Source organism: Citrus sinensis, chromosome 7, assembly GCF_022201045.2.
Source record: "Citrus sinensis cultivar Valencia sweet orange chromosome 7, DVS_A1.0, whole genome shotgun sequence".
Classification (NCBI taxonomy): Eukaryota; Viridiplantae; Streptophyta; class Magnoliopsida; order Sapindales; family Rutaceae; genus Citrus; species Citrus sinensis.
The window spans coordinates 733,375-760,525 of record NC_068562.1 but is presented as its reverse complement, the minus strand read 5'-3'; the positions used below and the strand labels follow the sequence as shown (position 1 = coordinate 760,525).

The window sequence follows — 27,151 nt, the reverse complement described above, 5'->3', positions numbered from 1 at the left end:
GGTCCGGGCTTGCATTTCTCTCATCCGATCCGGTCCCGGGCAACACCAAAACCCGGACCGGACCCGGATTTTGCCAAGCCTAACGCACGCCATACAACATCAGATTAACGTGGTACTGCCGTGTCAGTGCGACTGTTTGAGTTTGTCGACACGTAACCACAAGGCGCGTGCGTGTGCGCGCAATGCTCGGTACCGCGTGAGGGTCGGGGACGATGTTAGGAGTCGTCGTTTGACGGATGAATTTTTGAATGCTTTAATCCGAGAATAACGCTGCAGGGAATTTTGGCTTTCAGGTATGAACGCATGCATTTTTGTATCAACACACAGAATTCACGCTTGGACTGTTGAATCACTACAGATTCGTAATGTCATGTCGTTCTCTGGCTTTTGGGCACAAGTTGCGTCTTCAAACTTCCATCCGACTAATACGGTCTGATACCGACCGCACCAAATTATTCCAATTGTGCGGAATATGATAATTTTAAGATCATATCATAATCTCTCTTTTTTTTCTTTTTTCTTTTTTTTCCCACACAACTAAACATTATCACATTATATAAAGATTAAGGATTTAGTTATAGTGTAACTGTGATATCATATCATACCATAATTATACCTAATCATTATATCTAACTACTTAACCATTGAATTTTTCACCATAACTGAATCTAACGGTTAGGTGCAATTGTAGTACTACAATTGTACCATAATTAAACCCAAAGTTTAGATAATGACATAGGTCTTGAGTTTTGTGAATGGAAATAAATTGGTCCACCAAGGCAAATCCTTGGGGAAATTTACAGTAATAACCATTAAAGTTTTGATTTTTTTCATTTTAATCCCCCCAAAATATTTTTATCAACATTAGCCATAAAATAACTTTTGAGACCAAAATACCCCTCCCTCATCTCTCCCCCAACACTCCATTTCACTCGTCTTTCCCAAACCGATCCAACTCCCATCATCGGCGGCGACATCAACCCTCGTCGGCGGCGGCTCCATCTCTCACCGGCATCCGATCTACGATCTACAACCTTCAACAAAACCTAGGTTAGTCATTTTTCTTATTTTCATTAATTTAAAATGAGATTTTAGAATAATAATAGTTATAGCTTGAGAATAATGGTGGTGGTGGTGGTGTTTGTGGTGGTTGGTGGTGTTTGGGAGTATTGTTTTTCGATTTTGGAGTGTTGTGGCTTTAATTTTTGGGGTGGGGAGGGAGGGGGACAGGGCGCGTGCGCGCACCCATCGCTGGGCAACAGCGCGCGCTCATGCGCGCCCCGCTGTCGCACCAATTTTTTGTATCGACATGTGGCTCAATACCTTCGCTCGGAACTCGAGGTGATGTGGTCACGAATATAGGAATGCATCTAAAATTGGCTACGTCGGATGCCATATGCAATACAACCCTCACCATTTCATCATCAAATATATCCATGGGCGGTGCTTATATACGATATAATGTGTTATTAGACCTCAAAGTTGTCTTTATTGTGATACTATATTCATTAGGGTTTATTTGTAACATCTTATATACTCTTGCCAATAACTGATCAAACAGATAATTTTTCCCAACAAAAAAAGCTCGATTTTTACCATTCACATACTCTATACGGCCATCCTCTAATGTCTCCCACCAACCATCGTAACACAATTCAAGTACAACTGAATTCATTAAGCCTGAAATTATAAAAAAAAAATATTTGGATCCAGATCAAATTAATACAGTTTTAATGAATCTCCAAGACTTGGTGCGACATGCTGCCTGTCGCCCGAAGCTTGGTGCGACAGGTAGCCTGTTGCCAGATTCACCCACGACTCAGTTCACCAAATTCAGAAAATAACTCATACCACTAAGTGATGTCGATTAGCATTGGATTTGGATATATTATGATCGGATTTCACTTTTACCATTGTCTTTTGCCATCACCGTTGGTTGATGAAGAGTGAAAAGCTGCGTTTGGGAGAAAGATTGTTGCTTTTGGTCTGTAAAGAAGGGTAATTTCGGGAGAAAGGCTTGTGTTTGGCTAATATTGATAGAAAAAAGTTGAGAGAATTAGTTATGAAAATAACAAAATATTTATAATTATTTTCGTAAATTTCCCAAATCCTTGTGATTAATTTTATACGAAGATGTCAAGTTGTTAGATACATAAAATTAAGAAAGCGAAAGTTAGGTCGATGATACAGTTATTATCTTGACAGAGTAAACAGAAATAAAAAGCAATGCTGTATTTATTATGCTCACGTAATGGGATGACTGCTTGAGACGTCGTGAAAAAGTCAAAAGTATTTGCAAGTTCGAAAGGAAGGGAGAAAAAGGGGTCAAAAGTCTTTGCCATTAGTGTTACTTGTAGAAAGAAGTATTTGGTCAAGTTTCCTCAATTCAACTGGATTGAATGAAGACTGGCCAATCAGAGTCCCAGCCCAGAAACGACCGGCGACCAATATTCGGCCGGATACATAACAACCAATCAATTTGAAGTCCACTAATGTTTTTTAAAAAGAGAGAGAACCACCAAAGCAGTTGCGTGAGCTAAGTTAATGGTTTCAAGAAGCCTGGAACATCGTTCTGTCATGTTTGTGTGAACATTTGGAATACAATAATGTACGGATTCTCCCATCATCTGCTTGCTTATATAAATTACTGTAACAGCAAAAATATGAACAATATGAATGAGGCAAAGGATCGAAATTTAAAGGAATACAAAATCCCCTAATCATGGCACTGATACTGAACTATGACCTAAAATTACTTTTTATCGATGTAAGGTGAATGAAAATCACCGAAAAATTACTACCATTGTGAGTAGCTGCAGACTGCAGAAATGAATGATCATGGAACAGCTACAGTAATATAAACAATACGACAAGACATCTTAAGTGAAACAGAAGAGATGTATATCTATGGTAAGACAAGGATGCAACTGAACCCTGAGAATGATCTCTTGTCTCTTTTTTTGCATCTGCAATGGAGTTGTTACCTAATCCAGCAGCAACAGCAGGAGGCACAGATGTATTGTGTGGTTTTACTGGAAAAGTATAAGAATCCTCAATGTCATAACCTGAATAAAAGGAACAAATGCATGGTTCATATGATAGAAGTGTGGAAAAGTTAATTTTGTGAATGAAAAGTAGTACGTACAGTTAAACTTCTCCCAGCCCAAGACTAGTCTCTCTCGATCAAATACCACACGGTAGCCAGTCATAAAGTTTTCTGCGTAGAAATCAGTAATTTCCATATAAATAAAATATCCCGCGAATAACTAAATCCATCCTACTAAAGAATTGGATTGTTTTCTTCCAATAAGGACAGTAATAATTTTGGTCATAACCAACAAAAACACTTAATTTACATGAGTTCAATAGCAGTAACAGTTTACATAGAAGAATTAACAAAAATCAATTGACAAAAGGATTATACTCGAGATTATTTCAAGGTCGTCTGTGCTGTGCACGTGCAACAATTATAATAAAATATGGTGCACCCAATCAGTCATAAATCTTCATATCAACAGAACACACTAGGGTCACATCAATTGTATTCAGTACCATGCACTTGACTACTCATACCAAATGCAATTTACATTACTTACGCCCAATTATATTCAGTTCCATGCTCTTGACGACAGCCAGACAATACACAAGTTCACCCTGCTTTAAAAATGAAAAAAAAAATGGTTGTTGGGTATAAGCTTCAGGTATATTATAAAATCAGAAAAACTAAGCACAGAAGCAAAAGTACAAAGACTAGAAATAAAAAACTACTTGAGTGGATATGACAATTATTGGATTGTAGACAGTGAAATGGCTTCCACCTTTCATCCTTAAGCTCATACTAGGTATCAAGCTGGCATTTGCATCAGGGCTGTTCATCATAAAGAAATCTATTACAGCCAACATAGAGAGAAGCTTGAAACAATAATAAGAATAGACATATTACGTAATACAACCTCATATCATAACAATATTCAAAAGGAATCCTTGAATCATGCTGGCGCCGTTTATCTTGTACCTGTGAATGGAACTGCAGAAAAAGTATAAACAGCTAAGTTCCAGCACTGGATATAAAAAGAAAGAAAACAAGATCAAAGGGCTTACATTCTCTAAGAGCCTTGTGTAAGTTGGCTCAACCATATATGTAAAAGAGGTCCCAGAATCAAAAAGAGCAGTAATATCCACATCAATCAAAGTTGTGCCCACTCGAATTTGAGTTACAGTAATGTTGTAGGATGGGCTGCAACACATTTTTTCAAACTAACTTGAAGATAAACTTGATAAAACCTTCCATGGCAGATAAATATCAGTCTAAATTCATAGGCAAACAGCATCAAGCAGATGAGAAATTACCACTTACTGTGATGGGTTTACATTAAACGAGGTCTCCTGCTGGTAGGGACTACCCTTGTCTCCAAAACTGATTCTTCCAATACCATCATTTCCAAAACACATGGAGAAAGAATCTGCTGTTAGACCGTCCTTGGATAATATACTAGGAACTGATATTGTCTCCATACCGAGCCCAAACAACCCATTTGGAGCTGCAATGTCCAAAAAGGAACCACTTTGAACCTGTCCACAGCTGTATATTTCATATTGCATTATCATCTCAACCTGGACAAGTATTTGAACAAAATGGACAGGAGGCCCCTGGAAAATGCTTTTAAGGAAACAAAATAGTAAAATAACTGACCCGAATGTCACATATGCCTCAACAGATTCGTGATTTTTATCTTCTCTCGTTAAGTGAAGAACATCTTCAACCAAAATTCCAGAAGTAGAAGTTTGAGCTGAGACATAAGAAACAGAGTAAGGGCAATTGCTAAATGTTCCCGGACATCGATTACGGTGAGCACACAAAAGGTTGTTGCAGGTGACTTTTTTGCTTGTTGATGACACTTCAGGATTGTATATACTAAGCTCAAAATCCTGCCACAGTAGAATTATACACATTTGAAAATCAATGAAGGGTTATAATAGCCTGCTATCTGATGCCTAATCATATGCATGGCATAGTTGAAAATCAATGAAGGGCATTAAACTATCACTACTATCCGATGCTTACACATATGCATAGCATTCTAACATCCTAAACCAAAGAACAAGATGTACATGCAGAAGAACAAGGTACAAGAAAGCATTTGTCGATGGTTGTTTTCACTCATCAATACTTATTTCGCAAGAATTATAATTATGATCAGATAATTATAGACATAAGGCACAAGCTAATACCTAGGGCATGTATATAACTGTTGATGGAGATGAGAAACCTCAGCCACTAAACACCAATCCTTGCCCACTATTTAAATAATAAAAAAATGAAACATGAAAGTGAATTGAAAGCACAACAACTACAGTGTCTAGTGAACACCCATTTTGACTTGGTAGACATTGTTAATCAACAACCACCCACCCATTTATATTTGATAGCTAATGATTTCATTCTGAAATGTATACCAATCACAACATCAGCACCCAATCCCAAACAAATCCTTAATAAGCTTTGGTGATTCAGTTACTAGTTTGCTCTTCATAAAACTATCCCAATCTCAAATATTCCCCAGGGTGACCAAGTTACTAGTCCGGTCTTCTTCATAAAACTTCAGCATTCTTGAAAGTACATTTAGCACCAACATACTCAATAGATCAAACTATTTTTTTTCTCAATTTTCTACTATTTAGCTAAAATGAATAAAAGTGCTTTCAGAGATTATTATTTAAAAAAAAAAATGCACTCCAGAGATTTCTTGTTCTTTTTGGAGAAGCGCTAGATAGGTACTCGAACACTTAAAATCTTTTCAAAAAATCACTTCATAGGGCTTTCTTCATCGCACTTTTCTGGGAAGCACTTTCAACAATGCACCTTAAACATGTTAGCACAAAATGGGCAAAAGGGAATCCTTTGCTATCAAATAAAAGCTTACAAGGGAATATATATATATATGGTAAGAATAAAACATACAGAAGCATAAGCAGAGCCCTGAGTAGGCGCACATTTGCTACATTCACACGGCACCCAAAACAAATCACTTCCCGTATCAAGCGCCACCATAAACTTCATTCCCGGCGTCCCCAATTGCACCGTCGTATAATGCAAACTGCAAAATTATAAAAAATGAAAAATAAAAAACCCCCCACCACATCAAGAATTCAAAAGAACCAAAAAATAACAAGAAAATCAAACAGTGGCATCAACCGTAAATATTTGGTAAAAAAAAAGAAGTGACGTACAATCCTAACGAGCTTATTCGTACAGTCGAATTGCCGTCGGAGAATATGAGCGGGGAATTGGTATCAGTATCGGACAGGTGGCGGCCGCGTAGGATTTGATCGCGGTGTGCCAAAAGGGCGTAGTAGTCGAAACTTCCTTTGTCTGGCCAATCGCTATGAGATAATTTGCCGCTGGAAATCGACCAGTTCTTGACTTGATCGGAGTATCGGTGGTGCATTTCGAAGCTAAAGATTCGGCCGCCGTCGCAGGACGATGGGCCAATGACGGCCCAGATTGGGACTAAAAAGAAAAAGAATTTCAGGAAACAAGGCATTTTATCTAATTATTGTTGCGTTAATTTTAAAAAATAAAATTGAGACTTGATGGAGCCCCGAATCTTTGATTTTGTTTTCAGATTTGGTGGTTTCTGTTAGAGTGACTGTAGATGCATGTGGAAAAGTGGGCCCGGCTTTTGACAGTTTATAGAGGTGGTTGAAAGGGCGGGATTTCTTTCGGTTTATTTTTGACCCTGAGACTGAGATTGTTGATTTGTTGTTTCGTTTCAGTCTTATCGTTTCCCCATCCCACGTTAAAAAAAAAAAGATGCCGATTTTTTTTAAAAAAAAATTTCCTCTTTTTTTTTTTGGGGTAGGTAGCTAACAAAGAAGTGTTCTTTAAAATAATGGTATAAGTCCGTCTGGTCCTTTAGGTTTTCACAAAATTATTTGAGAAAAAAACTTGTAAAAATCTAAGTTGAGTTGGCCTAGCACCTTCTTTTTCGGGAGCCTCTAAGTTATAATAATTGTACCATACATTTTTTATGTGAACCACACAAAATTATAGAACTCATAATTTATGTAATTCACATGAGAAATGTATGTTACAATTATTATAACTTAGCATTTGCCCCTTCTTTTTATTTCATATCATATCCAGTGAAGAAGGATTCAAATCTTTTATGATTGTGGAAGTAATGATAATTCTTTTGAAGGCACTCAAATCATATGTATGTATATGATTTATGAACGTTTCTAACAAAAACTCCTGACAAAAGTAAAGTCTGAAATTTTGGTTTGAGATCATCTTAAATTTCATTAAAATCGAAGATTAGACAATGAGTTAAGGCATAACTCCAGTGGCGATATTTTTTAAGGCTTCGGTCCTAGTCAGGAAGCTTTCAATAGGGTTGTGTGTAAAGTAGAGAATAATAAATAAAATAAATTTTAATAAATTTGTACATAAGGGGAAATCATCGAAACTCTGCCCGATTCCAACTTCAACCTGAACCCTTATCAGTAGAATTTTGATGTTCAATAATCAAATACTGGAAGTCAAAATCAACCAACAGAATAATTAAAGAAAAAAGAGATCCACTCGTAGAAATTTGAGGATTCCACAACTAACAGACTTACATATTACAAGAAAATATTATGTACAAATTACAACATCCGGAGTGCGATAATCTACTAATATTCACAAAATTGGAAAAACGAAAACGAAAAAGACGACCGACAATCACTCAAATTAGTGAAACCCAACAAAGTTGACACCAATTATTTATGACTACAAAAATTTATGACCCCAGAAATGGTACTGCTGCAGGAAAAAAAAAATCTCATAATGCAGATGAGTTAATGCCTTGATGCTACCAATTAATTATTGAAACGGACTCACATTGGAGAGGCAGACGTGATCCCAAATTTATCAGAAAGCTTGGTTCTTGAAAATGGCGAAAGAAGCTCCATTTGATGAAGAAACTGCACGTCGTGAATCAATGGATTATCAGTTCTTCCCGGCGGAGATCCAGGGTAACATGAAGGATTGCACCCATTGCATAAAATTGGTTCCTTTCCGTCAACTGGCTGCAGGACACGACACGGTCGAGTCGTGTAGAAGAATATTAGAAGAAGAATCCATGTGAAATTGTGATGTGAAAAAATAAAAAAAAAAAAAAATACAGAACTTTGGTTATTGGTGATGTAAAAGAAAGTCTTCACCTTTTCAGTAATAATGTTCAAGCCTCCACTTTTTCCATCATCATTTGCTTGGTTGTTGTTATCAAAACTGTGTTTGCTGCATCTGGGTGGCTTCAGAAACTCAGGTACGGCGGCTGCCGGCCGGCGAGGCTTAGGGCAGAGAGGCTGCTCATTGCCTCCATGTTTAAGCTTGTTCGGCTCTGTACTTGAATCGGTGAGATTGCTTTTAACAGGAAAACGACGCATTTTTTCCCTTGAAGAAAATAAGCAGCAAAACCAAACAATACAAAGACACAGGTGGAGAACAAAACACAATGTCTTTGCTTTGTATGTGATTGAGAGAGAGAGAGAGAGACTGGCAATTCCACTATTTCTTGACAAAACCTGTTGGGTAATTCGAAGATTGTCCGAAAGATAAAAGAGAGAGAGTTATAAGTGAGAAATTACTGTGGCAGTGATGCCATTCGCCATTCGCCATAAGCCATAAGCCAAAGCACTTTCTTGGCTCTGAGTTGTTCTAGGATTTGGTCTTGACTCGTTGGCTTTTGATCTCCTAATTCCTCTCTAATTCCCATCTTTGCCTAAAATTCATTTCGTCCAAGTGAGTTCCACTTTTCATCTTTTTATATTTCTTTCTTGTATTACACAATCAACACCAACATTTTGTGTCCTCTTATATACACACAAACACGTATTACTATACAATTAAAAACTGGTGCACGTTCTTTACGAGAGAGAACCAACTTATCTCTTTCTGTATATCAGTGACAAACACGAGACAACTAACCCAAAATTGCATGAGCCACCCTCACGTTTGCAGCATGGATGCTTTGCAATTGTTCGGGTTTCTTGACAGCTGCCTTAATAATAATTAAGAAAATGCATAAAAGTTAATAACTAGCATCACACAATATGTACTGTTGAATTTTTATGCCTTTCTTCTTTTACAAGAGAAAGAATGCCCCAGCTCACATTTTTGGCAAGCACTACTACGCCCCATTTCTAATGAGGCATATGTATGTATTGTCGCAGCAAGTGTTGAAAACTTCGAATATCACCCAATAATATAGACCAGCATAACTGCTTTTGAACGTCCATATATGTATATGCTATATAAAGCTGGCAATATGCAATAATGAATCATACACAAAATACAGCTTTTAAGAGCTGGCACTGTACAAGCAATAAAAAAGTGCTTCTTGAACAGACGGTCAAATGAGGGTGAATGCTCAAAACCTGAAATCATGGAGAACTATCCGTGGAACAAGATGTGATCACATTATATACATGGCATGCCCTAAAAAATCATCAGAGTTCAGCACATGCACATCCCTAGTGTAATTGTAGGAAAGAAAGTAAAAAACGCTACCCAGTCAAGCTTTTGAAATATAGAACATAAGAACAGTTACACTTAATGTGACTAGATTCCATCCAACTACTAGGATGACTTCAAAATATACCAAACATACATTTATCACAAGAATTCACCAACTTTACACAACTGTAAACAATAAATACACAAAATAATATAAAGGAATATAAAACGCAACACCCCCCCCCCCACCCCCCCCCCCAAAAAAAAAACAGGGAAAAAAATGACAGGAATATGAACATAACACTGACATAATCAGTTATGCAATTTCAGATGATGCTCCATGTCCAATCAAAAAAATCTGAACACCCTATTTATCAGTTTATTGAATGACAAATGGTTAGGAAAGTTGGGAAAGATTAAATAAAGAGATATTCAAACATACAGCCTTGTTGCACAATCAATTTAGTATTAGAGGGAGAAAATCAGATACCAAACAAAAAACTAATTGATTGCTACCAGAAGCCTATAAAAAAATAAATAACTAAATCAATAAAAAATCAGACAATCAATTTGCCGCATCAGTTCCTACACTTCAAAGGCTACCACCTCATAAATTATAAAAGAAGCCTTTTGCTTTAGTTGTTTCAGCCAATGCTCGACAATGACCTGATTATCCCTCTATATATTTATAATGCAATTTAAACCAAGTGTATCATTCAACTACTGTAACAATACTGCATTACTTTTCAGTAAGCAAGCAGGCAGTAGATATCAATTCAAATAAAGATTGGTCTTGAACTGCAAAACTAGCAAAAATTCAAACTGAAATCAACCAATTAAAATTCTTTTGATATGCAAAGACAAGCTAGTGAGAAAGGAGTGAAAATATTATACACCCATGTCCTGTTACAAACAGATTCTTTTATATTACTCACAGAGTACTGCACAAGTTAAACTAATTGGTGAACAATGTATGCCCCAAATCAAAAATGATGTGTATCCCAGTCAAATCTGGGTTGCGAATGAACCTCATAATCAATGGGCCCGTCTACAATGCTATCAACAGTTTGTATGCCTTCCAGAAGAGTTGGATGAAAACTATCATGATCAGAAGGCAATAGTTTGTATAATACTAACAATCCAAGTGTAAATATGGCTTGCAGCTTTGTGGAATCTCCCTGGACTGAAAAGAATAACAGCATCGAAAGGAGGAATAAATCAACACAGAACCGCATTATACCCAACACAGTATCCATCAACCTCCCGTCATTTCCAGCAGGAAAACCCCTGACTCTATACACAAACAGAAAATTGTATTTATCAACCACATACCTATACCCAAAATAGACTGCACCAACTGGGACCACAAGCGGAGCAAATGATGAATATATCAACGTCAGAGCAAATATTGTCAAATTAAATGCGTAATATTGTGCAAAATCAAATGTCTGCTTGGGTATTGGAGAGGGTCTGCTAATTGGATATTCAGAAAGAGCCTGTCCCTGATGCTCAATTGCATTCATTGTGGGAGAGTCAAACATACTTTGACTAATTAGAGGTTGCTGAAGACTGTCAGTGTTCTGATTTTCTAGTGGGTACTCTTCACTCTGTTCAGGGACCAACTGAAGCATGTCATTCTTTCGAAACTTCTGAATCTTCTTCTTTATCCAAGGGATTGGTGCCAGTAGATCAAAAGATATACCCAAGAAAGTACTTGTGATTAGAAATGCAAGAGTAGAAAGGCATGATTTTGACAAAAATGATGCACTCATGTATTGCTCGATCTTCTTGCAATCCTCTCCATCCAAATAGCACCGACCCATTCTTAGGATGGCACTTTCTAAGGATGACTCAACCAGACCTCTCAATAGAATGAGGTTTACAAGGAAAAAGCAAACCATTTTCAGAAGAGCAGCTCTTTGCTCCCCTGACATAGTCAAATACCGTTCAAACTTGGAAAGATATGAAAGAACTGAAGGAATCACTATATACATACTCACGAATACAATCACATTGGGCAAAAACTGAAAGATTAAAGATGCAAGCCAGCTGGAACTCTGCACCCAAGCCAACCAGGATTGGGCATTATCCATTGCTTCTGCATTAATAATCCGCCCAGCACTACTCACAGCGTTGATAACTGCAAGAGGAGAACTAAAGAACAAAAGCATCAAAAGCAAACATGTGTTAACAAGCACCCTCCGCAACCTCAATGACAGCTTTGTCAATCCCAAATGGTTCCAGTAAATGTCAGTCGCTAACGGAGCTCGCTCAACTTTCCATTGGTTCCTCTGTAGCCTCAACTCCATAACAGAAAAGAACTTACCGAACCGCCTCTTCTTCTCATTCCGAAAATCCTGAACAGCCTTATTTGCAGTATACACATCCTTAAACATCACAAACGCAACACCGGCACCTGGTGCACGGCCCTCTTTATAAGCTGCCAATTCTGTCTCCAATTCTGCTCTCAGCTCTTGCAAGTTTCTCAACCTCACTTCATCTGTAAAACCCAATCTATCCATCACCTTTCCCCATAAAAATTTCACTTTTCTCCAAACATAAACAACCCAACAGAAAAATCCCTGATTTTCATTTTCATCATTCTCATTATCATCTGGCAAAAGTCTCGAATCAATACGAGCAACCAACCAAGTGATTTCATCTCTAACCCTAATCAACTCAGTTGCTAAATCATCCAATGCACATAAATCCATAGGCATAATAACTTTGTAAACTTTCCCAGGATACTTGTACTGAAAATACTCTTCTACAATAGTCTTATCAACACCTAAACTCTTCGGTAAGCCCTGAACCATAATGGTAAATATAGCTGTTGAATTTGCATTTGGATCACTCAAATTACCATTTCCATCTCTGAACCTAGTCACTTTCAACCTTTCTTCGACTCCATGCATTCCTATATGCACCAAAAAAACAACCAACACGACAAACAAAAAATGTATCCAAAGCAAACCCGAACCTTTTTCAATATGATTAATTGTCGTTTTGGAGAATTGATCATTCAGAACAGCATGCCCACCGTAAAGATTTAGCGGAAGCAATACGAGAATAGACGCAACAGCAACGGATAAGAGCACGACGAAGCTGCCGCCTTCGATGAGGAGGAACTGAGCGGCGTCTGCCCCACAATGGCGGGCGATCTCGCGACACGTGGCATGCCATACGGCGAGGAGTTTTGTAAGGAGTGCTGCGGGGCCAGGGATCCGACGGTGGTCGCTGCGCAGCTTGACGAAGAGGAAAATGAATACGCAGAAACAGAGACCGATGACGGAGATGTTAAGCAGGTACTGTATGTTTCCGTACCACGCGCCGGGAATATCGGCGTCGGAATCGTGGGACGGCAGAGGAGACAGTGGGTGGTTTATTGACGGCAGCGGCGGGTCCATTTCGGGGATTCGTCAGGATTTATGCAACCTAATTTTGGGGATTTTCTTCATGAGAAATATTGAGAATCGAGAAGAGATAATTTAATGGGGAATTGATTCAGTATTATGATTAGGGTTACGTCAGGTGAGTCAGAGATAGACACCTTTCTGTGCGTACCCAAGCCCGTCGATTCCACAGAAACTTGAGCTGCTTGGGGAGATGGAATTTTTCCTTCTTTTTCCTTCTTTTTCCTTCGTTAGCTTATATACTACTGTACTTATCAACAAATTGTGTTCCACTTCCAACATCCGAGTAGAGGTTAACTCTAATGAGACCCCATTTTTTTTATTTATTAAAATTATAGAATAAGGACCTAAGATAGTAACGTTTTATTAAAAATGATAAAATTATTTTAATAAATAAATTTTTTAAAATTATGTTGTAAAAAAAAAAATGAGATTGTTAAATTAGTAGAAAATATTTTAAATATTTTAATATTTTAAAAAAAACTATTAAAATGCACACACGCAACTGGCTTTGGAACTTGTACACTATTAAAATGCACACACGCAACTGGCTTTGGAACTTGTATACTGTAGCACAATTTCATGTGTGCCAGGCTCCGATTTTTCACCCAACCGGCTCACAGCCAGACCTAGTAGTTTCGTTTTTATGCCCAAATTCATCTCTAACCATAATCAACTTGTCAAAATTAGGGATGGTAAAAATTTTTACCGGATGGATATTTTCAGAGATTTTTTTCATTTGGGGAGAGTATGAGGATAATTTCATACCTAATTTCTTATTCGGAGAAGGGACAGAGAAATTTTTTTACCTAATTTTTTCTTCGGAGAGGGGATGAGGATGAGATGGAATCTCCATTTATAATTTGCTCTTAATTTGCTTCGACTTAACTATTGTGTTGTAAAGGGAATAGTCCACATTTATAAAGTGCCTATGCCACCATTGAAAAGTTAATTTTGAATCTAAATTTGATTTTATTTGTAACAATTTTGTATTAGGCTATTAATTTGTTCATGATAGTTTGTATCCATTGCATGTTGTGTTACTTACTAATTTAATGTATGTGACTTTTGTAATGGATATTAATGTAAGATATATTTCGAACTTTACTTTTATTTGAATTTTTTATTTTAATATGATTAACTCAAAATCGAAAACAAAAAAAATATATTAATTATTCGAGGATCTGGAACCCTCGGGGATCCCCTGTTATTATTCGGGGAGGGGATGAGGATTCTCTTAAATAATTTTGACGAAGATGGGAAAGGGACAGGGACATACGCAAAATATCGAAAATAAGTACGGAGAAATTAGTCCCCTCCCCTCCCCGTTGCCATCCCTAGTCAAAATGCACACACGCTGTAGTGTTACTGCAGGGACAAAACTTGGAAATTAATAACCTATTATTATTATTATTATTAAGTTCGTACGGTTAAGATGCAATAATCAGCATAACTTGGTCAGATCTGAGCCATTGAAGCTGAGTTATTCGGTGCGTGAGATTTTATATTCAAAGTTGATTGGTTGAGAGCAAAGTGAACCCCGTGTGAGATTTTTAGTTGAAACCATTAAAATTTTATTTAGCAACTAATCCCAGCATCCGACCAAAAAATTTTATCCATCACCAAATTAAAATGGTTGTCTCATCATCCACGTTCGTACACGACTAACAAGCACCCAAGCCCAAGTTTGTAGTTCAAACCAACTAAGTTTTGCCACTCTATCCACGCTGTTGATCATATATAAGAACGAGCACGAGAGTATTTGTGGACCGAGTTTAAATTTTTTTAAAAAAATAGAAATAAAAAAAAGAGAGAAACTAGTCTTGAGTGGGTAGTAGTAACAAATTTATGTCATCATATTAATTTATTTTTAAAGCAGACTTGCAAATATAATGTTAGTAGATATGTATAGCTAACTACACTGCGTTGACACGACACACGATGAATTCTAATGGTTTACAAATCATCAAACATTATTCAAACGTAAAATTCTGTTCTACTTTGTTCCGAATAATATTAAAGAGCAAGCCACCTAAAAGATTATAGTTTCGGACATATGATTATTGCATAGCCAAAAAAAAAAAAAAAAACACATTTTTCAAACACAAATTTGAAACAAATAAATAAATAAATAAAAGAGCATGAAACTTATTATTAGTTTTTGCATGCAGACACCACTGTTATGTTACAAATTTTTGCATGTTTTTGTAAGTTACTCTTGTTGTAACTTAACAAAGCCCAACTTATTATATGTATTTTATTATATTATTGGGTGTCTTGCATCTCATTAATTGTCTACTGTTGATTTTTCAATGCAAAGAGAAAATTATGGAAGAGTGATTGATCACGATTTTTTTATTCATTTTCGTATCAAAATCAAATATACTTATATATTACAGTCAAACCTTTACTAATGTTTATAAATATAAGAAATTGATCAGAATTTTTCTCGATAATTCTATTATATCACAATCTAAATTTCTACAAAAAAAAAAATCAATCGAAACTCTTTCTAATAATTTTAAGATAGTACAACCCGAATTTCAAACTTGTGTACTCAAATTGAATGTACGGGTGATCAATGGACTACCAACTCATTAACATTTACGTTCTTATTAGACGAACCTTATTAGAGATTAAATATTTATTATTATGACTTTAGTGATCATCGTCTCATGCTTAGGAGCTTATCAATGGAGTGTTTTATATATTAATTTATTTTATTTTTCATATGGACTATCAACTTTGACGTTGCAATTTGCCATTGTTTAATTGTCTCCGATAATAATTAATATGAACCATTCAATTTAACATTGTCAACAGAATTAAAGTCCCACGTGATTAATTAATCTGAATTAATCCGATTCATCAACCACTACTACATTAGCTGGAATTCAAATGTTGAGAAAATTAAGATTTGTATCGCATCTATAATAATTCAACAATTATATATATCTATACATTTTTGCACAAACATCTCTTTATAAATTAAGTTGACAGCTTATGCGGAATGAAATGTTTAGTTAAAAAGTGATTATATTAATTAAAAAAATTATATCTGTACTATGATTTTTTTTAATCAAATCAATCCATTCATATTACATAAACTACCAACTCAAGTTGTACGATAATTTGTATTTTCCTCATTATTGCCAGTAATTCAGTTTTTGTTAAATTACATCGACTTAAAATTGGTCTATTTGTATGACCCAAAACTCAAATAACGTAACTTAAGAGTATCTCCAAAATTCACTATAAAATTTACTCTTCAAATATTTATTTACTTACCTATGTAGCAAATAGAATGGTGAAAAAATATGATATTCTCCAAAAGACTATTTAAATATAAATAAATTAATATTATTTTAATCAAATAATTAATTTTTTAAAGAAAAAGTCAATAACAATTAAAGTATTTATCTTTCTTTCTCCAATGAAAAGTAATGAAATATGAATTAAAGAGAGAGAAATCAACTCTCCAAATTTGAAGAGAGAGAATCATTTCTTAATTGAAGAATTTTAATTGAAGTATTTTTTAGAGGTTTAAATATTGATGTGGCTTTTCAAATAAGTAATAAAATCTTATTTGAAGAGTTTCTTTTGGAGATGCTCTAACATCTGCCTCGTTGAAGATATTTAGAGCCTGTTTGGTATGGCTTATTTAAGAGCCATAAGTGTTTATTTAATCGTATAAGCACTTTTTAAAATTTTTTATGGTGTTTGGTTATTTTTTTAGTAAAGTTTTTTTAGCTTAAATAAGCTAATTTACCTCTACTAGGAAAAACCCAAAATTTGAGCTTTTGGAAGTAGAGGTTATAAAGTTTTTCTAAATATATATAATATAAAAAATATCACATAGTTTAATGGTTCAAAAGTATTTTTTTTATTGACAACCAAACACCCAATGACTTTTTATCCAAAAACTCTATTGGTATAAATTCTACTGCTATAAGCTCTATTTAATAAGCTGTACCAAACGGAGCCTTAATCGGGAAGATCCAATGAAACCACGGTCTGGTGCATAATAATTAAATTCGGAACTTTTTTTTTTTCAAACCATTATCTTGTAAATGCTTCCCATTTGGATTTCAACTTTGAAGACTGTGTGATCGTCACGAAACCCTGAATATAGTGGGGGCATCCACACAATTTACGATTTATGGAATCCATTAACAGAAAGTCAACTGTCGAACTCGAAGATGGAGAAATTGTCAATAAGTGATTGAAGATGGAAATACAAAGTCGAAGTCAGGAGGGTTAAGTTTACGTCGGCCTCCAATAGGATAGGCGAAGGTCAGTTGAGTGAAATTTCAGTGACGTCGGGACTTCCCGTTTCTTCGTGATGCGCGCATATTGTGAGGTCATTTAATAACAGCGTGTTCTGCGTGATAGGCGAAATTGTTATCTAAACAGTTATTTTAATGATAGCATTATTTTAATGATAATCATTAACTTTTTTTTTTTTTTTAATAGTAATGCTTGATTACTCAAACTTGGGTGATTGAGAGTATATGTTATCAGAATGCATAATAATTCTCTATTTACTATAAATAATTTTCATGTAGCAATCAATAATATCTAATTACATTAAATGATCACGTTGTTTGTTGAAAACAATACAAAATAATCTAAATTAGACCCCAAGTTTTGCATCTTTTTTCTTGAAGTATATTTAGTAACTCAATGATTGTGATGTGCTTTATATACTCTCAATCACCCAAGTTTGGGTAATGACGACAACAAAGATTAGTGTTAGGTGTATTTTTCATCTCATTAATTAATTTTTTTTAATATAATTTGAAAAATCACTATAATTTTTCAAAAATCTTCTAAACTACCCTTTTGAAATGAAAAAAGTCTGACCGAATACCGACCAGAAAATGCTAACCCCATGCTCCATTAATAAACTCAAAATCACTCTTATGTTGTGTTTGATATATTTTTTATATATATTTGTTTTTATTTTCCATGTAGTCATTAAATTGAGCAGTGAAGTTTCAACCAAGCTGCCGCGTGTGTTGCCATGAGATGTTCTTTCAACAGCAATTCATGAAATTACTGCCACTTGCTTATTGAATATATGGACACGTATCTTGTATGCTACAAAATGGACACATGGCCACTCATGTCACACTTGATTTTAATTTATTATTTATTATTATTTTCAAAGTAATCCGATCTTTGAAATTTGCATTAGATGTTAGCCAAAAGCAGTAAGGATAAAAAACACACGCAAGACGTCCATGTTCTTATTATTTTAAATAAAAAATTGCCCATCAAATATTATTCTAAATTTGACATTTTCTTTTTCAGAAAAATATTGCTTTCAGATGTCAATAAATCTAAGTGTATAGATTTTAAGGGCCATTTTCACCTTATTTATGAAAGTAGAAAGAAATCAAGATTGAGTACTTGAGTTCAATTTATGCTTTCTATAAATTAACCTGCTTAACTCAATTTATACATAAATTATTTAATATTACAATTCTCTAATTAAATATCGTAATTAATTATCAATAAGAATACACATTATATCTCTGAAAGAACTTTTTTAAAAACAACACATAATTACAAATAAAATGCGTATTTTCTAATTTTAACTATTTCTTCACCATCATTTCGTGCTTGATTACAATAATTTTAAATAATTTCATGTATGCAGTTTGTTTTTTTCTTGTTATAAATAAATTAATATTATAATGGGGTGCGTCCAAAATCGAAAAACAAAAATGGAAATAGATTTATTTAAGGATCAAAAATAAAAATAAAATATTTTGGGTGTTTATACTTTCTCTTTCTTTGGCTACAGGTGGAGCCCACAGTTGGCCATTTTGCATTGCTGGCTTTTAATCCATGTTCGTTTTCTTTTTTATAGGCCTCTGTTTTGTCTGCTGAAAAAAACAATTCAAAGGGAAAGAGAAAAAGGGGAGGGGAAAATTAAAAAAAAAAAAAAAGAAAAAAAAAGAGAGAGAGATAAAATAGTTTCAGTTCGTTTGTTCAATCACAATTGCCACTCTCATTCACAGCTCTTTTATTTCTTTATAATCATTTCATTTTTATCTCTCTATCTCCCTCTGTGTCATCTCTTTTGTTTTTTTTTTTCATTCAAATTAAAAATTTAGTTTTTATAGAAAAGATAGAAAAAAATCACGAAGCTTTGAAGTAAACAGAAGCTACGGTGTGATTTGGTGGATCTATAGATCAAGCGGTGTTAAACCCTTGCATGTATTGCTCTGTTTCATTTAGATCTCCATCGTTTTCATCACTTTAGCTGACGGGAAACTCTGCAACCAGCTTGATTTTTTGTCGTGAGTTTGTTTTATTTATTTTATGTGATTGATATTTTGTTCACGTAAATATGCTTAATTTTGTCTGAACTTGATTGGACCTTTCCTGTTTGAGCTACAAAGTTTCAATTTTTGTTGTTTTGTATACTTTAGAGTTGGTTTGAGCATAAGGGTTTTGGGCTATGCCTGTATTTAAAAAAAAAAAAAATGCGTAAGGGTTTTAGATTTTAGAGCATATATATATATACATATATATATAATTTGTTTAGTAAGATTGTTTGCTGAAAAACTACTTTAGCAGCTTGACTGTTGTGATCATGGTTTGATTCTATTAGTATACATGTTGTGATTTTTGTTTTTGTCATTTAAATTTCATTTTTTTGGCTTAAAACTTACTGTAGTTGCTTAATGGTTAACATGTTGTGATTATTGTTTTTACAATTTGATTTTGATAGTTGTTTTGGTTTCCAGGTGAAAGAATTCTGGGTGGGATTTTTTTTAGGAATTGTATTTGCATCCAATTCTGGATGTGGAAGAATAGGAGGCTGTTGGCTGAGGTGAGATGAGGGATGTTATCAAGGTTGATGAACTTTCTGAGGGCCTGCTGGCGGCCGTCCTCGGACCGATATGTCCATACGAGTGCGGATACAGCAGGCCGGCAAGAGGGGCTACTTTGGTACAAAGACAATGGGCAACACATAAATGGTGAATTCTCTATGGCCGTTGTTCAGGCTAACAATTTGCTTGAGGACCAGAGCCAGATTGAGTCTGGCCCCTTGAGCACTCTTGAGTCTGGTCCTTATGGTACTTTTATTGGTATCTATGATGGCCATGGCGGGCCTGAGACTTCACGATACATCAATGATCACCTGTTTCAGCATCTAAAGAGTAAGAAAACTTAACTTGAGAGGAGGGTTTGTCACAATAGTGTCTGTTGAAATGTTTTCTTGCTGCTAAGTTTGAGTACTTAAGAAGACACTGGAAGTTCCTCTTTTTATGGATAATTTGATGGCTATTGTTGTTTATGTCCTAATTATTTGAAGGTTGCAGTCAAGAATATAGTTCTTGCTTCTGATGATATGGTTAATATGGTTAAAAATTCCAGGGTTCACATCAGAGCAGCAATCCATGTCTGTGGACGTGATAAAGAAAGCTTATCAAGCTACGGAAGATGGATTTTTCTCCCTTGTAACTAAACAATGGCCTATGAAGCCTCAGATAGCCGCTGTTGGATCTTGCTGTCTGGTTGGTGTTATCAGTTGCGGAACCCTCTACATCGCTAACCTTGGCGATTCTCGTGCTGTGCTTGGGAGGCTTGTCAAGGCAACCGGAGAAGTGCTTGCCATCCAGCTTTCATCGGAGCATAATGTAGGCATCGAATCTGTTAGACAAGAGATGCACTCTATGCATCCTGATGACTCACAGATTGTAGTTCTAAAGCACAATGTCTGGCGTGTGAAAGGCTTGATACAGGTAACTTCCATGTGGAAACAATGAGATGTTCTGTAAGTTAGATATATCTCATATTTTCCAGATATCCTGTATCACCTTAAAGTTCATTCTATTCTCTAAATTTTACTTTTGAATTATACTTTTAGCATGTCAGCTCGTAGTAAACTATGATTTCCATGCCCTACTTTGACCTTTATCATAAAATGAGACTGTCTTATACCTAATTTGGGTAAAATTTCAGCTGGTTCAGGATTTTTGGTCTAAGGTGCTTTTAGAAGGCCAGATGCAACTAATTGCTTTTCATCTTGCATATCCATCGGTCCTAAACACATTAATTTATGAGACAATCTAAGTAGGGGACCATTCTTGGGAGTAAGTCAGCAACTTGACACACTGAGTGGTCTGATAAGTATATCACAGCCGCGGGGTTGGTGGTGCCTGGAGGGCATAGTAAATAGGTTTTAGTAAAAATTTGGAAGAGGTATGTGATTTGATTTTGCTGTTATTTCTTTCTTAAGCTTGCACTGGGCATTGATTAGTAAGATATTCCATTCTTTGATTTTATCCCGAAAATAGAAAAGAGATTTTGGGAGTAAGGTAGCAACATGACACGCTGAGTGGTCTGATAAGTATATTTCGGCCGCGGTGGTTGGCGGTGCACGGAGGGCATAATAAATAGGTTTTAGTAAAAATTTGGAAGAGGTTATGTGATTCGATTCTGCAGTTATTTCTTTCGTAAGCTTGTGCTGGGCATTGAGTAGTAAGATATTCCATTCTCTGATTTAATCCAAAAAATAGAAAAGAGATTTGATGGTCATGTGGTGGGGGTTGTATTCTGGGGTCGGAAGGGTGGTTAGGTTCTGGATGAGCGGTAAACTTGTAGCTTCTACGGTAGCAGTTTTCAAGTTCTTTTTCTGGTTGCTCTTTTATGTTTATCTTTTCATAGCATTCATTTGGTGTTTCGTGTGGCGAGTTATAACTAGTCAAATAGAATATTTAACTGTAGCACACTTATATTGATGGTCATATTTGTATATAGTATAAAAAACCTAAGAATTTAATTTAATAAGAAGCTACCAACCTGTGAGCTACAGAGAAGAGGAAACACGTTACTGCATTGATAACTGGCTGTGAAAAAATTGTGATTAGAAAATAGAAGAGTACCATGATGACCTATTGTCAACGATCTTGGGTAGGAGTGAGTGTGCCCAGTCTGGGGGAGATTGTGAATGTGAATTTAAGTAAAACAGTAAATAGATATCATTATCTTCTAGTTTGCCTTTTTTTAGAAATAATACGATTAGTTACTGTAGGTATGGTGAAATATGGAACTTGGGGGAAAATAGAGATGTAAATTGCATAGTTTAACATAGTTGTAGATCATTGAAGAAGGAATTTAGATAGTAAGATTTGTACGAGCATGTTGGTATCATAAGAGTTAGATAGTACATTAGTTCTTATTGCTTGAAACAAATGATAAATTGAATCTAGTGCTAGTGTCCTGATAGATTTAGAACTATTGTAATGCCATTTCTATAAAATAGGAGTTAACAAAACAAAAAAGTTATTATTTTTTTGCATCCATATTTTTAATAAATTTTGAAGATCTCAGCAGTTTTGCTTCATTGCAAAGTAAAAACTAAATTGCATAAAGTTTGTGATAATTAAGTTTTCACTAGTTTGTTATTATGTCTTCTCTAGTTTGGGTATAAGAGTTTGTGCTAATCAAGCATGCATTTACAAGTTTGTTATTTATGTGTTCTCTGGTTTGGGAGACAAATGTGTTAAGGTATGGTTATATTCTCTATGTGTTATTGGCTGACCAAGACGGCAACTAAAGGGCAATGATGGTTGTGATTGGACAGGATGCATTGAAGTTTACTTTATGGTCAAAATTTAATGGAAGATATACTAGGATGACATATTGAAAAGGGATGACATATTGGAAGTGAGGATATGAAACGCCTGACTTTGTACATTCTTCTTTTTGAATTTTGACAATCCATATAACTTTATTCATGATGTTGTCAAATAGTTGCTAGAAAAGAGGAGTGCATAATGAGTTGATGTTTTTTGTTTGCTGATGTTTCTATGCATAATTTTCTTTCATTTGAAGATGACTCTCCAATATGTTGATTAAATGGTGTAAAAGTAGTTTTATGCCGAGCTCCTTGTCACGGGCTGCTCAAATTTGCCACTAACAGAGGCTAAATTGGCGCGCATGGTTCTATGACATGGCCTAATTTGCATATTGATTGTGAGTTCTAATATTCCAGCTGCTCTCCTCTGCTTGCAGGTTTCTAGATCTATTGGCGATGTGTATCTGAAAAAAGCTGAGTATAACAGGGAGCCTTTGTATGCGAAATTTCGCCTTCGTGAACCTTTTAGAAAGCCAATTCTGAGTTCTGAACCATCAATTTCAGCGCATGAACTTCAACCTTTTGATCAGTTTCTTATATTTGCTTCTGATGGACTGTGGGAGCATCTTAGCAATCAAGATGCGGTTGATATAGTCCAAAATCACCCACACAGTGTAAGATATCTATCAGTCTATAACAGCACTGGTTTGCAACATTCAGTTATAAATTGACAACATTTACTTTGTGTGGCTAGTAGACTTAATGGCATCAAGCTGGTCATGCAGTTCAAATATGGGTTTTCTCTTTGATCAGGAATTGTGGGCAAATAATTGTAATTTGACTGTGGGTTGTTTTGTTTCATCAGGGAAGTGCTAGGAGGCTTGTGAAAGCTGCATTGCAGGAAGCTGCGAAAAAGAGAGAAATGAGATACTCGGATTTGAAGAAGATTGATCGGGGCGTTCGCCGGCACTTCCACGATGACATTACGGTCATTGTTGTATTTCTTGATTCACATCTTGTGAGCAGAGCCAGCTCAGTCAGAGGCCCGTCTTTGTCTGTGAGAGGGGGTGGTGTTAACATGCCTTCAAAAACTTTAGCTCCATGCGCCACGCCCGTTGAACTTAGCACCACTTAAAAGGGGCTGGTTCTTCATGCAATTGTAGTTGGTGCTGAAAACATTTTGGAACTTCTACAAAATATCAACTGGTATATGGAGGTGATGCAGAAGGTGCAGCCTTTTATTAATTTTTTAATATACAATGTAACACTTTTTAACTTAAAAGACTTGTATTTTATTTAATTTCTGAGTACTTTGAGCTAGAAAAGAAAGAATCAGGGAAGCAGAGCTGTAAAAGAAAAAGGTGACACTGAAGGGTTCTTTCTTAGAGCAAGTTTCTCTACGCATTTATTTTACTTTCTTACCCTTTTTTAAATAATTTTCAAGCTTCTGGGTTTTTGTAAATTATGTTGAACAATATCCCTGATAATCAAAGTCCCTATATCTGTTGTTTCTAAGTTGCACATTTGGATTGCATTGGACTGATTGCTTTGCTATTATTAATTATTTTTTATTTCTTCATAAAGAATGATCAATGAATAAATGAGATTGGTAGATGTTTTTTGGCACGTTTAAGATTGAGTTTAAGCCAACTAACAAGAAATAGGACACCTTAGAACTCTTCTGAAGCGGCGCTGCCAAAAAGTACACCATTGGAGTTGTCGTTGCCTTTAATTTTTCTAGGGAATGCAAGATCTACTTAACAATTTGTCCATAGGAAGGAGCTCCCTGAAGAGATGCAAGTACGGTGAAACGTGGCTGTGTATGGAGGTTCTCTTTAGGCAAAACTTTCACGTCAATGGTCAGAGCAGATCAGAGCCATTCAAAATTGGATACAAAGGGAAGTCCCGGATTTTTATGTAAATGTGAAACAAATCATGAATCAAGATAAATGGAAAAGAAAGTGCTATTCATAGGCGCTGTTGCTGGTGAATAGAAGTGGCGAGAGTCTACATTTTTACTGTCTTTTACTTATTAGTCCACTTTGGGTTAGGTTCTCAGGGTCAGGGTGTGTGGACTGTTTGTGACCAGCGGTCACTTGCTTCGTTGCTTTTGCTGTCCATTCCCAACCTGTAGTCGATAAATTTATCATAATTTTCATTTATTTGCAGAATAAAGTATGTAAGGTATAATTACAAAACAGTATTTTATTGTACCTTAGATTGTTTAATAAACAATTTACGTAAAGCAAGTTGGTGAGATCCGTACTTGGCTGGGTAAGAAAGGCGCCCAAAACTCAGATGCCAAATCTGATATGAGCCTTGAAACTCAGTTGACATGAAAGTTCTACCGTCCCCATGTGAGGCATTTGAGAACCCTCAACTGATTATACCATTGTGGTACGATTGAGGATTCAAGTATGGCTGCCTTTTAAATGAGAAAGTAGCAGCAAATTTGTTAAAAAGGAAGGGATTGCATAAAAGGAAATGGAGGGGAACAAGTTTGGGTCGTTCATCCTTGCCTTTTCTCATTTGCTATTGCTATTGGAATTCCACGGTAACACAGAGAGGCCCCACTCACACGGTCACAATCTAATTCGGCTCTCCCTATCATTTCTGTTCATTTATGATTGCCTTCCCAATTGTTGCAAGTTCTATTGTAACACTGTTAACACACGCTGGGGAAGGACATGCATCATCCTCACTCATCAAATTCATCCGCACAAATCTCCGCAGACCAATCCAGTTTTATTATATTAAATTCTGTTTTACGTACAATTTTGCTTGATATAAAATATATAACGATAACGATAGTCAATTTCGCTTGTGGGCATTAAGAGAAATTTTAAAATATTTATGATGTATTACAATCAATTAATGCATACATGATATGTGTAGTTGAATTTAATATAATCACCACGTGCATGATAATTTTTAAAAATAAATACACACGTATCGTAACATTATTTATTTTTTATATAACTGATATAGTACATTTGATCTATTCTAAAATTTCTCGAACTTTAGACACTTGCAATTGCAAGTCCCTTAAAATTTGCTAGGTCTCATTTCGTATTTGCTATATTGATAGCTGTCTGTACAAGCAATGCTTTGCTCCTACATCTGAATCTCGCCGGGATATAGACATCATAATTTGCTCATAGTAGAGTTTAGAGCTAGAGGGCGCCACGCCACATGTCTAGGTTTCTAGCACTGAGTGATTTGTCAATTCAGAGTTCAAAGACTTGTCTGTTTCTCGGTGTACTATAAAATGATTGATCTTATTGATTAAGTTTAGTGAAAGAGATTGATTAAAATAGCTGCATAATCATATCTCTGAGATTAGATTCCATTTTAACGTACTATTTCACAATTTCACATGCAAATTTGCATATTATGTGAGGCCAGGGTACTTACAGTCACATGAAAAATGAAGCGGACTCCACTTCCGTATTACTCTTTTTTTACATGTTTTTGGGGGGCAATATAAGTTATATGAATTATAATTTAGCAAAAGCCATTATATAAATATACTCTATTGTTTGATCAATCATTTTCTCGGATCGGTAACTATATATCCATATTCATGAGTGAGTGTTTCCATAATCCCACACGGGCATCTAACCTGAAGCTAACAAAAATCCTATTCTCCGGCTGAGGTTCTGTGTTGTCTTTCCCTGAATAAAGAGAGGAAGGTTACGTAGATGAGAACTTTCTTTTCACCCAATGGTGAAATATAATTATTGAGTGATGAGGTTATTTGAATACCAAATGGTGAAATATAATTATTGAGTGATGAGGTTATTTGAATCCATCAAGTTTCTCTTTATTCTTTTCAATTAATAAATTTTATTATTAAACATTTTTTTGATAAAATTAATTAATTAATTATTTCTTCTTTTTTCAGTCTTAATTATTTAATTCTCATTAATTCCTTTATATATTTTCTTTTAATTGTAAACTACAAATAATTGGTTTTGTTATAGGCTATCATATAAGTTAAGAGGATCAAAATCCATCATCCAATGATGAAAATCACTAAAAAAATTTCAGTCATGAAAGTTGACGAATATCAAAGGAAATTAACTTTTACCAACCACAAAAACTTGCGAATAGGGAAAAAAATTCTTATTTTTAGAAAATATGGAATAGAGATTATGATTTAATAAGAAAAGTACAAAAAAAATTCCAAAAGAGCGTAAAAATAGGAGTTTAGTTTGTAGAATGTGAAAGTAAAAAAGATAACACACTTATGAGATAGAGAGAGAAAGAAACTAGTGGAAGATAAAATTTCAAGATTTTGAGATTTTAAAATTTTAATAATGGATATATTTTTTAAAATAAATGTAGAGGTGAATTTTTAGGATTGAAATAGCCTCATCCAAGATATTATTACTAGTAGAGCAGGCAAATTTTGACACAATTTAATTATTTGACACGAACATGACATAAATAAATGGGTATGCGTCGTCAAATTTGACACAACTATTAAATAGGTTGAGTCCAGGTCGACACAATTTTTTCCGTGTCGTGTTAGGGTTAAAGTTCTTAACCCATTTATATGACCAATGATACGATTGTATTTTCTATTTTAAATTAATTTCCAGGTTCTTATCATTAAAACTCATATATTGAACATGA

The 27,151-nt window shown here is 35.3% G+C and overlaps 4 protein-coding genes across 7 annotated transcripts; 1 reads left to right on the top strand and 3 right to left on the bottom strand.

Annotated features, from left to right (window-relative positions):
• Nucleotides 1–2,735: 2,735 nt before the first annotated feature.
• Nucleotides 2,736–6,762, bottom strand: LOC102613505 (aspartyl protease family protein 1). Of its 4 annotated transcripts, none has more exons than XM_006466953.4 (10): nucleotides 6,232–6,762; nucleotides 5,963–6,098; nucleotides 4,694–4,929; nucleotides 4,358–4,582; nucleotides 4,102–4,237; nucleotides 3,954–4,027; nucleotides 3,769–3,868; nucleotides 3,597–3,657; nucleotides 3,146–3,217; nucleotides 2,736–3,032 (listed from the first exon to the last, which is right to left on the bottom strand). In XM_006466953.4, the coding sequence occupies exons 1-10, from the start codon at nucleotides 6,543–6,545 to the stop codon at nucleotides 2,848–2,850; spliced, it is 1,539 nt and encodes a 512-aa protein (XP_006467016.1). In that variant the 5' UTR covers nucleotides 6,546–6,762; the 3' UTR covers nucleotides 2,736–2,847. The 4 variants fall into 4 exon arrangements, with proteins under 4 accessions (XP_006467016.1, XP_024948556.1, XP_006467014.1 ...); XM_025092788.2 differs by having other exon boundaries at nucleotides 3,597–3,654; XM_006466951.4 differs by having other exon boundaries at nucleotides 2,736–3,065; nucleotides 6,232–6,759.
• An 823-nt stretch (nucleotides 6,763–7,585) lies between these two features.
• On the bottom strand, nucleotides 7,586–9,749 carry LOC102614482 (hypothetical protein). The gene is made up of 2 exons (XM_006466955.4): nucleotides 8,209–9,749; nucleotides 7,586–8,073 (listed from the first exon to the last, which is right to left on the bottom strand). Exons 1-2 carry the CDS (start codon nucleotides 8,431–8,433, stop codon nucleotides 7,882–7,884), a joined length of 417 nt encoding a protein of 138 aa, XP_006467018.1. The 5' UTR covers nucleotides 8,434–9,749; the 3' UTR covers nucleotides 7,586–7,881.
• Nucleotides 9,750–10,371: 622 nt separating this feature from the next.
• LOC102614768 (CSC1-like protein At4g35870) lies at nucleotides 10,372–13,198 on the bottom strand. Its single transcript, XM_006466956.4, has one exon. The coding sequence runs from the start codon at nucleotides 12,907–12,909 to the stop codon at nucleotides 10,486–10,488; it is 2,424 nt and encodes an 807-aa protein (XP_006467019.1). The 5' UTR covers nucleotides 12,910–13,198; the 3' UTR covers nucleotides 10,372–10,485.
• Nucleotides 13,199–18,807: 5,609 nt separating this feature from the next.
• Nucleotides 18,808–24,034, top strand: LOC102615075 (probable protein phosphatase 2C 60). Its single transcript, XM_006466957.3, has 5 exons — nucleotides 18,808–19,223; nucleotides 19,674–20,090; nucleotides 20,308–20,675; nucleotides 22,951–23,187; nucleotides 23,379–24,034. Exons 2-5 carry the CDS (start codon nucleotides 19,772–19,774, stop codon nucleotides 23,646–23,648), a joined length of 1,194 nt encoding a protein of 397 aa, XP_006467020.1. The 5' UTR covers nucleotides 18,808–19,223; nucleotides 19,674–19,771; the 3' UTR covers nucleotides 23,649–24,034.
• Nucleotides 24,035–27,151: the final 3,117 nt, after the last annotated feature.

Coding starts and splice junctions, on each gene's coding strand:
- LOC102613505 (XM_006466951.4), bottom strand. CDS start 6,545: ATGCCTTGTTTCCTGAAATTCTTTTTCTTTTTAGTCCCAATCTGGGCC. Junction 6,099..6,231: donor CGAATAAGCTCGTTAGGATT/GTACGTCACTTC, acceptor ATAATTTTGCAG/TTTGCATTATACGACGGTGC. Junction 4,930..5,962: donor AGGGCTCTGCTTATGCTTCT/GTATGTTTTATT, acceptor CTACTGTGGCAG/GATTTTGAGCTTAGTATATA.
- LOC102614482 (XM_006466955.4), bottom strand. CDS start 8,433: ATGCGTCGTTTTCCTGTTAAAAGCAATCTCACCGATTCAAGTACAGAG. Junction 8,074..8,208: donor TGAACATTATTACTGAAAAG/GTGAAGACTTTC, acceptor CGTGTCCTGCAG/CCAGTTGACGGAAAGGAACC.
- LOC102614768 (XM_006466956.4), bottom strand. CDS start 12,909: ATGGACCCGCCGCTGCCGTCAATAAACCACCCACTGTCTCCTCTGCCG.
- LOC102615075 (XM_006466957.3), top strand. CDS start 19,772: ATGTTATCAAGGTTGATGAACTTTCTGAGGGCCTGCTGGCGGCCGTCC. Junction 20,676..22,950: donor GTGTGAAAGGCTTGATACAG/GTAACTTCCATG, acceptor CTCTGCTTGCAG/GTTTCTAGATCTATTGGCGA. Junction 23,188..23,378: donor TCCAAAATCACCCACACAGT/GTAAGATATCTA, acceptor TTGTTTCATCAG/GGAAGTGCTAGGAGGCTTGT.